At 49.0% G+C, this 13,483-nt stretch overlaps 1 protein-coding gene across 1 annotated transcript; it reads right to left on the bottom strand.

Moving 5' to 3' along the window:
• Positions 1-2,235: 2,235 nt before the first annotated feature.
• LOC146345334 (uncharacterized) lies at positions 2,236-13,155 on the bottom strand. The gene is made up of 4 exons (XM_084860159.1): positions 13,062-13,155; positions 9,356-9,478; positions 7,327-7,395; positions 2,236-3,774 (listed from the first exon to the last, which is right to left on the bottom strand). Exons 1-4 carry the CDS (start codon positions 13,128-13,130, stop codon positions 3,715-3,717), a joined length of 321 nt encoding a protein of 106 aa, XP_084716285.1. The 5' UTR covers positions 13,131-13,155; the 3' UTR covers positions 2,236-3,714.
• Positions 13,156-13,483: the final 328 nt, after the last annotated feature.

Genomic DNA, 13,483 nt, shown 5'->3' with positions numbered 1-13,483 from the left:
GGCATGGTCAGGCCCCTGCTGAAGGCTCAACTTCAATATACCCATTTTTCCATTTTTGAACCAGAATGAATTTTCCTAAATTCTTCCTCTTATTAAAAACACACATTTGCATTCAGGTTTAACAGTATTAGAGATTTCTGTACTCAAGTGCTTCTTTAACTGAATGTTTTATGTTTCATTGACTCAGTTTTTTATTGTTCAAGGTCACAATCCTATTCCTGCTCCTATTCCATGGCACCGCCAGAATGTGAGACAGGGCACCACTGTGACAGATACACCGACAGAGCGCCCTGCCAGCGGAGCTGTTCTGGCAAGGAGGTGCTGGCAGAATGGCTGGAACAGGGTGAAGTTGTGGGCAGATGGGGGGCAGCACGCATGGCCTATCAGAAGCCTCTCCAATATACAGTCCCACCCCTGTTGACAGGGCAACTTTAAAACAGCCCTGGGCCCGTGTGCAAATAATTTCCCTCCCATTGATTGGACAGAAGGGGAAAGGTGCGGGCTTTGTCACTATTTCCATGGACACCGGGGCCTTCCATTTTCCGGCCACTTTTGCATTTTTGGGGTTGTGTGTTTTTTGTCCCCCTCATGGGCTGAGCAAGTATAGGCTATGGCAATCATTGCACCAGCGTAGCAGTGACATATCTCTGCCCCCAGCAAAATTAGTGTACAGGAAGAAGAAGAAGAAGAAGAAGAAGTCTGTCTGCACCATAGCTCCAAGACTGTGAAACCTAGACACCTGAAACTTGGTATGCATACTAAGGATGGCCTAAAGGTCTGTACCTCAGGTTTATTGCATTAATTAATTTAATGTGTCCATATATTTGAAGCCAGCGGTGCCATCTTTGGTCACTAGGTGGCAGGCTTCCCTAGCCGGGGCATCACCTTGCTGTTGATAAAGTGTGAAGCCAGGAGAGATAGGTAGGCCAAGGGACAGTTATACTCCTGCTTCTTTCCCGCTGCATGGGGCAGCCCCCTCTAAAAGGAGAGGAGTGGAGAGACCCCCTTCCTCAAGGGGCTACAGCGGTGCACCATGGCAGGGGCCATGCCTAGGCGTGCCAGCAGGCATAGCTTCACTCAATCAGGGTGGGCACGATGTGCCCAGCTCTCTGACAGCTGTGTAGGTTTGCTTGAAGACTTTGTTGGATCAAACACACAGCTACACCAACCTGTGCAAAGCCGAGTCCATGCAATGAAATTTTAAAATCCAGGGAATAGTTGTTGCTGTTTGCTTAGTTTAAACTTGAAGTGTTTCTTCTAACTCAACAAATGTTCTGCAGTGGTCTGAACAAAGCACCCAATGCAGCCACCTCGTGGAAGCTAAGCCCCTCTGGGTCTGCTCAGCACCTCAGTAGGAGACCGGCCTGAGAGCCCACACATGCCGCCTTGAGTTCCCTGATGGAAGAAATGAGGGATATCAGTGTAGGTAAATGAAAATAAATGTTCATAATATTCTTTCGTGTCTGGAAAAAGAAACCATATTTCAAGTTGTAAAATCTTCACTGGTACAATTGGTGTAGCTGATAGTGTGTGATGTTTGGCAGCATGTAAAGGTTATTATGGGGAGGGTTCTTCGGCTGTCAAGTTACATTTTTCAAGCTTCTGTTCTGAAGGCTGAGACTAGAGTTACAGAAAGGAAGAAATCCCTCACGTGTGCAGCTAAATGGGTTTATGGATGAAGGGTGCTGTGGGATGTATCTCGTGCTCCCAATTAGTCATGACATTCAGTTTTGGAACCTGCAGAAAAGAGGGGAAGCTGGAAGGTGATGCAGCAGTCCCACAGACAGACTTGATGGATCACCTGGGTCTGATCCAGCCTTCCCCAACCTGGTGCCTTCCAGATGTGTTGCCTACAACATATGGGGGATGCTAGGAGTTGTAGGCCAACACATCTTGAGGATACCAGGTTGGGGTTAATCCATCAAAACAGCTCTTCCAGTCAGGCAGCGGGGTTCTCATGGAGAGTCATTTTGCAACCATTTTCAACTCAACATGCCCAGCTCCTTTCAGGTGCAAGAGACACAAAAACCTGACCAGGTGATCTTGACAGAAAATATTGTGAGCCTCGGCAAGCTCAGCTGTTGGGAAACAGAATTTACTGGTGAGTTTTCCTCAAACCACCTGCTTAAAATAATGGCAGCTTCCCATCTACTGTCTATTAAAATTTGGTACAGGCCAGGAGAAATGGCTGCCTTGATGCTTTGACTTCTACACACGCAGACAAAGGTTTATAATAGAATAGAATGTTTTCATTAGAAAAAAATGGCTTGCATACACACCTTTCATACTTAATACAGAAACAGGAAAAGAATTAGCTTACTATATTCACCCGCGAAGGCTCTGTCTTGCTTCAAAGACCCTTTGTATGGGGCTGGAAAAGACCCCAGGAATCTTGAATGAAGGCAGCAGACCCTGGCATCTGGGCCAAGGCATTGTTTTATACCTTTGTATGATGCCAGTTTCCATGCCTATTTCCATACCTGGTAACTGTTAAGTTTTAAACTCGCAGATTAGTTATCATAAGAGGATAACTCCTTCTAAGCCCCTTCCTCTACATCTAAGTGCCTCCCATCTATGAATGTCACTGCCGAAGCTTTTGTTTACTCTTAACAAGCTCCCCCCCAGGCGTCTCCCTCTAGCAAAGCCAAAGCTAGGCCCGTCGATCTCATCTACCATCTGTGCTGATCATATTTGTAAGCAAAAACGGTAGGGCAGGTTCATAGAGCCTTCTGCCTTAAATAAGCTTGGTCACAATGCCTTTATGTTTCGTACACAGCCCCATCCAGACTCTGGGATTTGGGGGCCATTGGTAGGAACAGAGGTAATGATTTACCCTCCAGCTCACTTCCACCAATATTTACACTGTGTGGCAGTAAGACAACAGAACTCCGTGTTCCCTGCATGGAAAGCCCTGGGTCTGGTATTTGTCAACATCGTCAACACTTTGTACATTTATTCAACCCCAAGAGCAGGCTGTGATCTAAGTGCTGCACAAAATATGGGAGTGGTACAAGGTTGGTGGTGTGGATCGCACGCAGTCTTTGTTCCTGCCCTGTCCGGCTATCTGCAAAGAGATTTTGGCAAATCACACTTCGTCACTCCTGATTAGCCTACATACTTGTAACCCTTGTTTGTGTGAAGGCGTCTCCCCAGGGAGTGTTAGAGAGAGTGGCTAGAAGCGCTCAGTGGTTTTGAGCCCACTCCTAAGTTCCTCTGGACAGGCCTGGTTTCTGATCTTGGCAGTCACGTGAATCCAGAATAATCTCTTGTTAAGGAATATCCATGTTAAGTGACTTATTTCAAGTTCTCTGTGTTAAATGCACGCACGTCCAGATGCAAATGGAGTGTCTGGGACCAGCAAATATGCCCCGTGTTGCCCTGGTCCTGAATGGCCTTGTGAAGTGTCTGAGCCTTGCTGTGTTGCTAGAGGACGTGCTGCCTTGAGTTCCATGATGGAAGAAAGGAGGGATATCAATGTAAGAAAAAAAAAAAATGTTCCTAACGTTCCTTCATGCTTGGAAAAAGAAACCACATTTCAAGGCTTGAAGTCTTTAATGGTACAATAAAGCTGACAGCGTGTGACGGTTGGCAGCATGTAAAGGTTATGCGGACAGTTCCTCTGCTGTCAAGTTACATTTATGAACCTTCTGTTCGGACGACTGAGACTAGAGTTGCAGAATGGAAGAAATCCCTCAGGTGTGCAATTAAACAAGTTTACGGGCGGAGATGGTCCTCTGCTGCTCCCTCTTTGGTCCTGATGTCCAACCCCTGAACCTGCAGGAAAGAGGGAGAAGGTGGAGGGAGAATCAGCAGTCCCACAGACAGACCTGATGGACCGCCTGGGTCTGATCCAGCCTTCCCCAACCTGGTGCCCTCCAGAGGTGTTGGCCTACAACATTTGAGGGATGCTAGAGTTGTAGGCCAGCACCTCTGGAGGATGCCAGGTTGGGGACAGAGGGTCCAATCCACCAAGGCAACTCTTATGGTCAGGCAACGTGGTTTTCCTGGGGAGCCATTTTGCAGCCTTTCCCTTCCAAGCATGCCAGCTCCTTTCAAGTGCAGAGACGCAAAAACTTGACAAAATCATTGTGAGCTGTGTCAAGCCCAGCCTGATCCAGACCCTGGGATTTGGGGCATGTCAATAGGAACAGAGGTAATGGTTTACTCTCCACTTCACTTCTGTCAATATTTACATGGTGGTGTTGAAAGACAACAGACCCCCGTGTTCCCTGCATGGCAAAGCCCTGGGACTGAGATTTGTCATCACACCAACACATTGTACCATTTATTCAGTGCCAGCAGGGTGCTGTGAGCAAAGTGCTACACAAATATGGGAGTGGGGCAGTGGTGGTGGTGCGGATCTTATGCAGTCTACATGAAATGGGGGGGCACACTCCCATTCCCCCACCTTCCACACATCTGTTTCAACCCTCTCTGGCTAACTGCAAAGAGCTTTGGGCAAATCACATGCGGTTGGTCACTCCTGACCAACCCACCTACTTTTGACCCGTTTGTGTGAATGCATCACCGCCGGGGGTGTTGGGAGGAGTGGCTAATAGAGATCAATGGTTTTGAGCCCACTCCTAGGTGACTCTCTTCCTGCTTCCTCTGGACAGGCCTGGCTTCTGCCATCACATTAATCCAGAATAACCCACAGGCCTAGTTCCGCACAACCACTGCGCAGGATGATTACTGGGGGGAAATCTGACCTGATTCTGCGACAAAGTGCATAAAGTACGTTACGGAGTGTCAAGGGCCTGTCAGAACTCCATTTCGTGAAGATGGGCCTGAGTACCCTTATTAATCCATTTGCAGGCGTTACCTCATGCTGTTCTGGTCCCAAGGCCGGAGCAGAACTCTTGCCAATTAGACTGCATTATTTCATCTGTGCTTCTGTGACAACTCCTCACCCCCACCCCTGAAGGCCTGGGGAAACTACTCAGCCATCTAGTGCTTGGCTAAGGAGGCTCACTTCACCTTTGCCAAAGGCTTTTGAATATAAAATGCGGGGCAGGGGATTACAACTGCCCTTCGTCTTTACCTGGTTTCATTTGTTTTTGCTTTTGACTTGTGACTCTCAGGGTAATAGTTTGGGCCCTATTTGAAGACTGAGCTTAGGTGCGTCTAGGCAGGTTTAGGTAAGCTTTGTTGTTCTTACCTTTCAGCATGGTTTCCAAAGTTGGCTCTGTTTCGTTGTATATCATCCCTTTCCCCCTTTCCCTTTGCAAATAAACTTCTCACCTGCCTCAAGGGTTGTGTGTGTTTCCCTCCAAGTAAGCTGTGGTACTACGTCCGGAGCCTGTTCCATGTGGTTATCGCCATTGTTTGGAGTTCCTGGCCCAGGGCTTTGGGAGGAGAGAGTGCCAGCTTGGGCTGTTATTTCACCAGCCCTAGGAGTGTCCGGTAAGGGCTGAGAATCCCCTGGCTCAGGCTGGGGGGACATAACGGGTGGTGGCAGCCTACCTTGCTGGGTTGGTGTTCAGACCGAGCAACCTCTCATCTCTGCCTACATTGCTGGGACCCAGGGCAACCCCTTCCTCCCTTCCCAAGGAGTATCCGTACTAAGTGATCTCTTTCAATGGATTTATCATAAATGAGTAAGCACGTCCAGGTACAAGGTTTCTTCCTGTGTGCCCTCCAGCTTCCAACCTCCTCGCTTCCAGATGTACCTGCACGTGGGGTTTAGGGATGCCAAATTGGTTGCCATCCCGACTCTCAGCCTCCCCAGGTGTTATTTCTTACCCTGCAGGAGGAGTGAACATTAGAGACCAGTTCCACGTAGTTATCCAACACTGCCCAAAAGGGGCCAAGGAGACTGGCTAGGACAAGGGTTGAATTTGCATATGCAGATTCTCCTCCTTAAATAAAAATTAAGTATGGAGGCAAACAAATAATGCAGTGAGATGATCCTTGCTGTTGTGTCTCCCTCTGGACATGGCTGCACTCCTGAAAGTCTGCAGGCCCTATTGAGTGTAGTGCAGAACGGACCAGTTTAAGCCAGCAGCTGAGTTGTGCTTAACAGGCAGCCTTGGCGAAAACTGGAGAAAGCGGGAGCAGAAACTTCAGCTGTGCCTAACAATTGCTAAACCAACCACTCAGCCCTTATTCGCTGGAGATAGGGCACTGGACGGGACATTTATAGTAGCATGAGCGTGCAGAAACCCCTGCAGAAGCTGTAAAAGTATTCAAGGATTACTGTGAAGCTGCCTTGAGTCCCAGTATTGGGGAAAAGGCGGAATAGAAATATAATAAATATAATAATCATCATAATAGTGGTAGTAACAACAACAACAACTACCACCTAGGAAAAAGACCCCATTGGTGTTAAGAGGTACCAGTTCTGGCAGCACACGTCTGATGAGGCAGCAGGAGTAGATAGACCTCCTTACTGAACTAAGGCAGGTTCATACATGCATTGTCACTGTGCAGTGGGGAAGGACTCCCGTGAATTGATTGAGTTTGTTAGCAATATTTATATACCATTCTCCTTTGAAACAAGACCTGAAGCGGTTTACAGAAGAATAAAAACAAAAAGCAAAACAAACAAAAACCACACACGCGCGTATCATGAAGTTTGTGCAAATAGGACTCATGGGTCATTCCTGCAGAGACACCACCACTGATACAGGGTGTAAGCAAAGCGCAGAGCATATTCTGTGTCCATTCGGAATTTCTTCTTTTAGTGTGGGATGTCTGATGGGGTGTTTGTGCAGCTGGAAAATCTGCTTTAAAGCAACCGTGCCGGGAGGGTCAGAACCATGACTGGGGACTGCTGCCCCCAGTCGCTCTCTCCTGCCCCCTCTGGACAGGCTCAGATCTGCCATCACATCAGTCTGGAGTAATTCCCAGCCCTGGTTCTGCACTCACAATTGCCAGCGCAGATCGGAAAATCCACTTCCCCCATAGTGAGCGGGGCAAAGACCTCTCGGCCCGCTGGCGGATTGCAAGCGTGACTCGGTGGAGAGAGAGGACAACTTCTCCGATGTTGCACTGTGGAATTTGCTACCACAAGATGGCCAGAAACGTGGATGGCTTTGAAGGGGGTTTCACAAATTCATGGTGGAGACGGCTCTCAGTGGGTGCTAGTCATGATGGTGATATGCCACCTCCAGCACTGGAGCAGGACGGGACTATTGCACTCAAGTCCTGCCTGTGGGTTTCCCACAGGCAGCGGCTTGGCCACTGTGTGAACAGACATGGGCCTTTGCTCTGATCCAGCACCGCTCCGCTTTTGTTCTTAATCCATGTTAAGGGAGTGGGGGCTCCAGAGAAGGGCTTTCTCTCTTTAGGCCCTCAAACATCCCAGCTTCCCAGTCCCAGACGTACCTGGTCGCTGGGCTCCTGAGTTGGCAAGAAGAGTTTCTCCCAAATGATCTCAGTGTCTTGATCTGGAGCCTGCCGAAGGAATGAACATTCAAGGGCATTCAGTATCGTGCAGTTGCGTGAGCTGGTCCCAAAACAGCCAGAAGGACTAACTTTGAATAAGCAAACATTTAAATAAATGCAATTAAAAACACGTTTCCCAACAGGCTCCCCAGTCACCGGCCTCCTTTCCTGTGTGTCTCTGGACATGTCTACAAGGACGGCTTAGGCCTAAGAGAGGCATCGATAGCTTGAGTGGAGAACCCCCCACGGAACCACAGCCAGGATTTGAGCCCGAGGAAGCGGGCTGTGCAGAGGGCTGGCTGGCTGGCCTTTGGGGCAGTCAGAAAGCCGCTCCCCAGTGCCACTGCCCAGAGTATTTGAAAGCATTTTCTTAAAAAAAATCCAGCTTGGCATTTAAAAAGGGGAGTGATTAAGTGTCCATATGCCTGGAAAATGGTTTTTAAAAGCACTGCTGGGGGAACAGAGGAGAGAGACAAAGACCACACTGAGGTCAGAGCTGCTTGGGGCGGCAAGGTACGTCTGTTTTGACCCTTACACTGGTTTAATATTCCTCCCTCCCTTCTCCCCAGTGAACCCTGGGAATTGTAGCTTGTGGTAGGGGAGTCAGGTTTAGGGCAGCCACCAGAAGATGGGGGGGGGTGCGCTCCCAAAGGGCTGCTGCAGATGCCAGACCTCCTTGCATGGGACAAGTCTCTACTCCTTCCCCCACATTGCACTGAAAGCAGCAGAAGATGTTTGTGGCACTTTGAACCTGCAGCATCTTCCTCCACCTGGGATCGCAGGAGAAGAACTACAACTCCCATTACTTCTCCACCCAGGAAGGTGCTGCAGCTGGAGCCTGTTACCCCATCCTGGCCTCCCAAGCCAAGCTTTCCCGCCTTGGGGCCAGGCTGGGCTAGGGGGGAGGACAGTCGAATGTATGTCTGTCTATCAGTGCCATAGTACCGAGACTGTGAAACCTAGACACCTGAAACTTGGCATATGTACAACTATCATTAGGGGTGCTCACCCCACTTTTTTAAAAAAAATATTAATTAATTTAATTAATTTAAATGTGTTCTGCAGTAACATCTTCAGTCACTAGGTGACACACTTCCTGAACTAGCACATAGCTTTGCAGTCGATGCAGTGTGAACCCAGGGGAGATTAGTAGGGCAAGAGGCAGAGCTAGATGCTTGCCTCTCCTGTTGTAGGACAGCCCCCCTCAGGGAGTGAGCGGTGTGCTCCCTCCGGGGGCTATAAGGGTGCACCATGACAGGGGCAGTGCCTAGGGGAGTGAGTGGGATGTGCTTTCACTCAGACAGGGCAGGCACAATTGTGACCCTCTCTGGCAGCCGTGTAAGTTTGCTTGAAGCCTTCACTGTATCCAGCTCATGGCTATTCCAACCCACGTGACGCTGGGTCCACTGGCCAGTATTACATTTTAACACAATTTAGTCTGATCAAAGTTTGAGCGCATGAGCCTAGTGCAGCTTTTCCCAACATGGTGCTGCCCTTCAGGTGCTTTGGAGTGCAATTCCCAGCAAGCTGACCTGGGAATGATGGGAGTTGCAGAACAACACATCTGGAGAGCACCAGGTGGGGGGCGGGTTGTGCTAAGCACTTGGCGGCAGTTCTCACTGGGAGCAGGTTTGCATCTGATGGTGTCGTTGGGTAACAAGAGATGGACATTCAGAGCAGGGGCTTGGAATATCCTGGAGAGTACCAGGTCCCCTCTGGCCCCCTGTGGCTACAGACCTGGTCTGGGCTGTACCACTTCAGGACGCAGGTGTGGACTTCCACAACTGAATTCTCTCCCCATTGGGGAAGTTGTCCTGTCATGGTTTTAGGCTGGACCGCTCCCTGAGGCGATTGTTTTCATTGTGTAGAATCTCCCCCACACACACACATCTGATGTGGTACAGTCAGTAAGCAAGCTGTTTGTGGAAGAATAGGCCAACAAAGTTCCCTTTGGTCGCCCAGTGCTTACCAATGCAAATACGGTCCCCGAGCCAGGAAAATGAGGGCACAGATGCCTCCTTCTTGGTCTCTGAATGAGGCATGGAGCGATGACAACTGGCATTTCAGCGCCACTTCGGGATGGAGAGGCCGGCTATAAGTACAACGAATAAATAATTAATAAATGAAATGAATAGTCAGGCTGGGGAAATCTCTCTAACAACAGGCCCCACAGCTCATATGTCTGAGTCAGAGCAGACATGTGTCCTCCTTTTACGAGGGACGGTCCTCTGTTTGAAGGGCTGCCAGAGGACTGTCTGCTATTTTGAAGGTGTCCTCTGTTTGAAGAGCTGTCCAGTCCAAGTCCAGTTTAAAGTTGAAGAACCAGAAGAAGGGAGACCATCAACACTGAGCACCTGGCCAGCAGTGGGCCAGCACACAGGTCACCTGGGCACAGTCTTCCCCACTATGATGAGACACGTTGTATTTGTATCTCAATGAGCTGGTTGGCAACCACCTGCTCAAGGACCTTGCCCAAGAAGGGAACATTGGCCACTGGCCTAAAGTTGTTAAGATTTTCCAGCTCAGGGGGGATTTCTTCAGGAGTGGTCTCACCACTGCCTCTTTCAGGTGGCCCAAGACCACTCCCTCTCGCAAGGAGGCATTATTCACCTCCCTGGCCCAAGCCTGTCGGTTTTCCAAGCCAAGAGGGGCAAGGTTGCTTGAAGTGGTTTCTCGAACCTGTCTAAGCAGCTTGTACCAACTGAAACTCATCCAAGAAAACTGGACAAGACTGTGTTTTGGATACCTCACCTGATTCACCAGCTGCAACACTGGAGTCTAAGAACTTCCCTGTATTAAGGGAAAAACCCACAATCTTTCTGGGGCTTCATCTTCCGGAGTTCTCTTGGGTTTGTAATGGGCACAGTACACACGCCTCCTCCCTGCCCTTTGTTTATCTCAGTCCCTTTGTGGGGCATGCTCTATATGTTTCATTTATATAGCCAGTAGATGGCGCTGCAAGATTTCTAAAATATCGCACGAATCTTAGGGATGTATGAAAGTCCCTTACCTTTTACGAAAGTTGATTCACGGTGGGGGGGAGGCGCTCTGTCCCTCCCCCCGAAATTCTGGCCAGGGGGGAGGCGCACCGTCCCTCCCGCCGCGAATCGTGTCCTGCCGGGACTGCAAATGGCGGCGGCCGTAGCCGCTGCCGTTTGTGCCCCTGCAGTCAGCCGTGATAGGCTACGTAAATGTTTACATAACCTATCATGGCTGAGTTAAAAAAACAACAACAAACCGTGCATATGCAAATGGCGGCACCCATGGGCGCCGCCATTTGCATTCCTTATTTTGGCACGTGTAGTCTACATAAACATTTACGTAGACTACGGTGAAAATAAGGGGAACGCAAATAGCGTAGACGCTACGCTATTTGTGTTCCCCTTATTTTCGCCGTAGTCTACGTAAATGTTTACGTAGACTACACGTGCCAAAATAAGGAACGCAAAGGCGCCGCCATTTCCGTACGCGTGGGTTTGTTTGGTTTTTTTTAAATCTAGCCGTGATAGGCTATGTAAATGTTTACGTAGCCTATCACGTTGTTGTTTTTTTTAACTTGGAAATGGAGGCGGCGGCAGCCAGTCGGAAGACCGGCCGCCGCAGCCGCTGCCGCCACACCACCGCTGGAGCCACCGCCGCCAGGGACATTCGCACAAGCGAAGGCGAAATTCTCTGACATCCCTAACAAATCTTGAGTTACACCACCTCTTTAATGCAGCTTTTGGTGGAGTGCCGGGGGGGGGTGTGTTACTGCATTTTTGCCGATTTTAAAAATGGTAGAATAAACCTAGAAAAAAACAAGCGATGCACTGGGGGTTGCCAACATCATGAAAAGGACCCGTGAACTTCCATGAGTGAACAATCATGAGTGCATGATAAATGCCTCATGCAGAATCATAGAATAGTAGGGTTGGAAGGGGCCTATAAGACTGTTGAGTCCAACCCCCTGCTCAGCACAGGAATCCAAGTCAGAGCATCCCTGACAGATGGCTGTCCAGCATCATCTTCAATGCCTCCAGTGTGGGAGAGCCCACTGCCTCCCTAGGGAATTGGTTCCATTGTTGTATTGCTCTAACACTCAGGACATTTTTCCTGAGGTTCAGCCGGAATCTGTCTTCCTGCCACTTGAGCCCATCATTCCGTGTCCTGCACTCTGGGATGATTGAGAAGAGATCCTGGCCTTCCTCTCTCGGACAGCCTTCCAAGTACTTGAAGAAAGCGCCCTACGTCCTGGTGGGCGCAAAATATTTCATCATGGAAGTGCCCTGCAAGCATATCACAGCAGGCCTCTGATGGAACCACATCTTCCTTAGGGCGAGCATGTAACAGGCCCCCAACAACCCTAAAGGCTCCACTGGCTGGCATATAGAGGATTCAGGAGTGGCAGAGAGATGCGTTTCTTCACGGCCTGGGGGTTGGTAGTTCATGGGTGAAAATGCCCCCCCCCCCGACTTCCCACGGTTGCTCACCCTTGCTGTAGTGGCAATTGTTTTTATTATTATTATTATTGATGATGATGGGCCTTTTTCTTGTGTGGAGAAAAGGTATTTGGTAAGGCCATCCCTCCCCAAATTTGTCCAGAGCCCTTGACAAAATATGGCCTCATTGCATAATTCCCCCACAGTCAGCAGAGAGAGGGTCAGGTAAATATTTATCTGATGAATTCCTCATTGAGGTGATCTGAAACTCTCAGATCTTGGCCACACAGCATATTTGCTCTGCTGGAGTTAGCCTTGGAATATATGATGAAATCAATAACAGTGAAGTACCACAGAGCATGTGTAGAGTGCTTTCCTATCATCATGAGGGAACCACAACCAAGACCACCTGACATTCAGGATCTGGGAACAAGACCAGCTCAGTTTCCCAGGGGCTTGAGGAGGTCAAGAAGACGCCTACACACATCCCGTCCAGGGTCTCCAGCCATGTGGAACACAGATATTTTAGTCTCACCTCCTTTGGGACGGAATTCCATAGCTGAGTTGCTGCCAGAAAAAAGACTTCTGCTGCTGGTGGGACATAGAACAGGGCCTCCCCCCCCCCGCCAAAAAAAATCCCAAGCACAAGGAGGCTGCAGAGCTGTGGCAAGCTCAAGAGCAACAGCCTGCTACGTTAGTCGCAAATGCCCGGGGTCCTGTTGATAGGGAGATCTGGCGTAGTTGATTTCACTTGGCTGAGACAGAGTGGTGAGGCACACTCACAGAGTTCGGGACCTCGGCCAAGGTGGATCTCCTTTCCTCTCTGCACTCTAGACTGGGCTTTTCTGAGAGGATTGTCCGACATTTGTCCTACGACCCCCACCTCCAGCATCTGTGATGGTCCATCCTTCTCTCTTCACTGAATACCGCTTTCAACTAGGGATGGATGCCTCTGTCAAAATTGGTTTCTCTCCGTTTCTAATTTTTTCAGTCTTAAATTCAGTTCATCCCAAGCTTTGAGAATTTTCCAGTCTTAAATTTGCATTTGTCCTGAACTTTGAGAAGTCCTTTTTTTAATGTTTCCATGAAAATTCATATGCCCCTTTGTGCACATTTCTCCTAATACATGCATTTTGAGATGCAATTTTGCTTAAGGACAAATTTTGGTTCGAATATGTGAAATTAGGTAAGTTTGCATTAAAATGCAAACTAAATTAACTTCTCTGCCATTCCTACTTTCAACATTGCAAAACTCACCTTTCCTATGACCATCGAAACGGCCACAGAAACAAAGATGGCAGCCAGGATCAGCCAAAGCTTCTTCATACTTCACTGCTTGACTCTGTCCTCTGAATCAGAAGCAGGAGAGCAAGGCAGGACACCAGGGATGTCCGTCCCCCTTCTTCCTGGACCTTGCCTCTTCCTTTCCAGTGATTTGCTGGAGTGTGACAGCATGGAGCTGGGTTAGCAAAAGGCAAGCCAACGGGCTGCACCATTTGATAAACAGTTAACCATGCCAGCTGGCTCTGATTCACGTCTGCCTACGTTGGCTGGAGCCCCACGCTGCTTGCCTAGAAAATATCTGGGAGGCTCACAGATCTTTTGTTCCTGAGACCATCACATCTGCATCAATTCTGTCTCAGTTCCCCAACAACCACCGATCCACCTTCAGTCATCTT

Source organism: Heloderma suspectum, chromosome 5 (assembly GCF_057233095.1).
Source record: "Heloderma suspectum isolate Gila_16-S chromosome 5, 16-S_ref, whole genome shotgun sequence".
NCBI lineage: Eukaryota > Metazoa > Chordata > Lepidosauria > Squamata > Helodermatidae > Heloderma > Heloderma suspectum.
This window is presented reverse-complemented; position numbering and strand designations above follow the sequence as displayed.

Excerpts from the sequence above, each read along its gene's own strand:
- LOC146345334 (XM_084860159.1), bottom strand. The coding sequence starts at position 13,130 with ATGAAGAAGCTTTGGCTGATCCTGGCTGCCATCTTTGTTTCTGTGGCC. Across the intron at positions 7,396-9,355 it reads CGGGGACCGTATTTGCATTG|GCTCCAGATCAAGACACTGA; the intron begins GTAAGCACTGGG and ends TTCCTTCGGCAG. Across the intron at positions 3,775-7,326 it reads CTCAGGAGCCCAGCGACCAG|GTTCAGGGGTTGGACATCAG; the intron begins GTACGTCTGGGA and ends TCTTTCCTGCAG.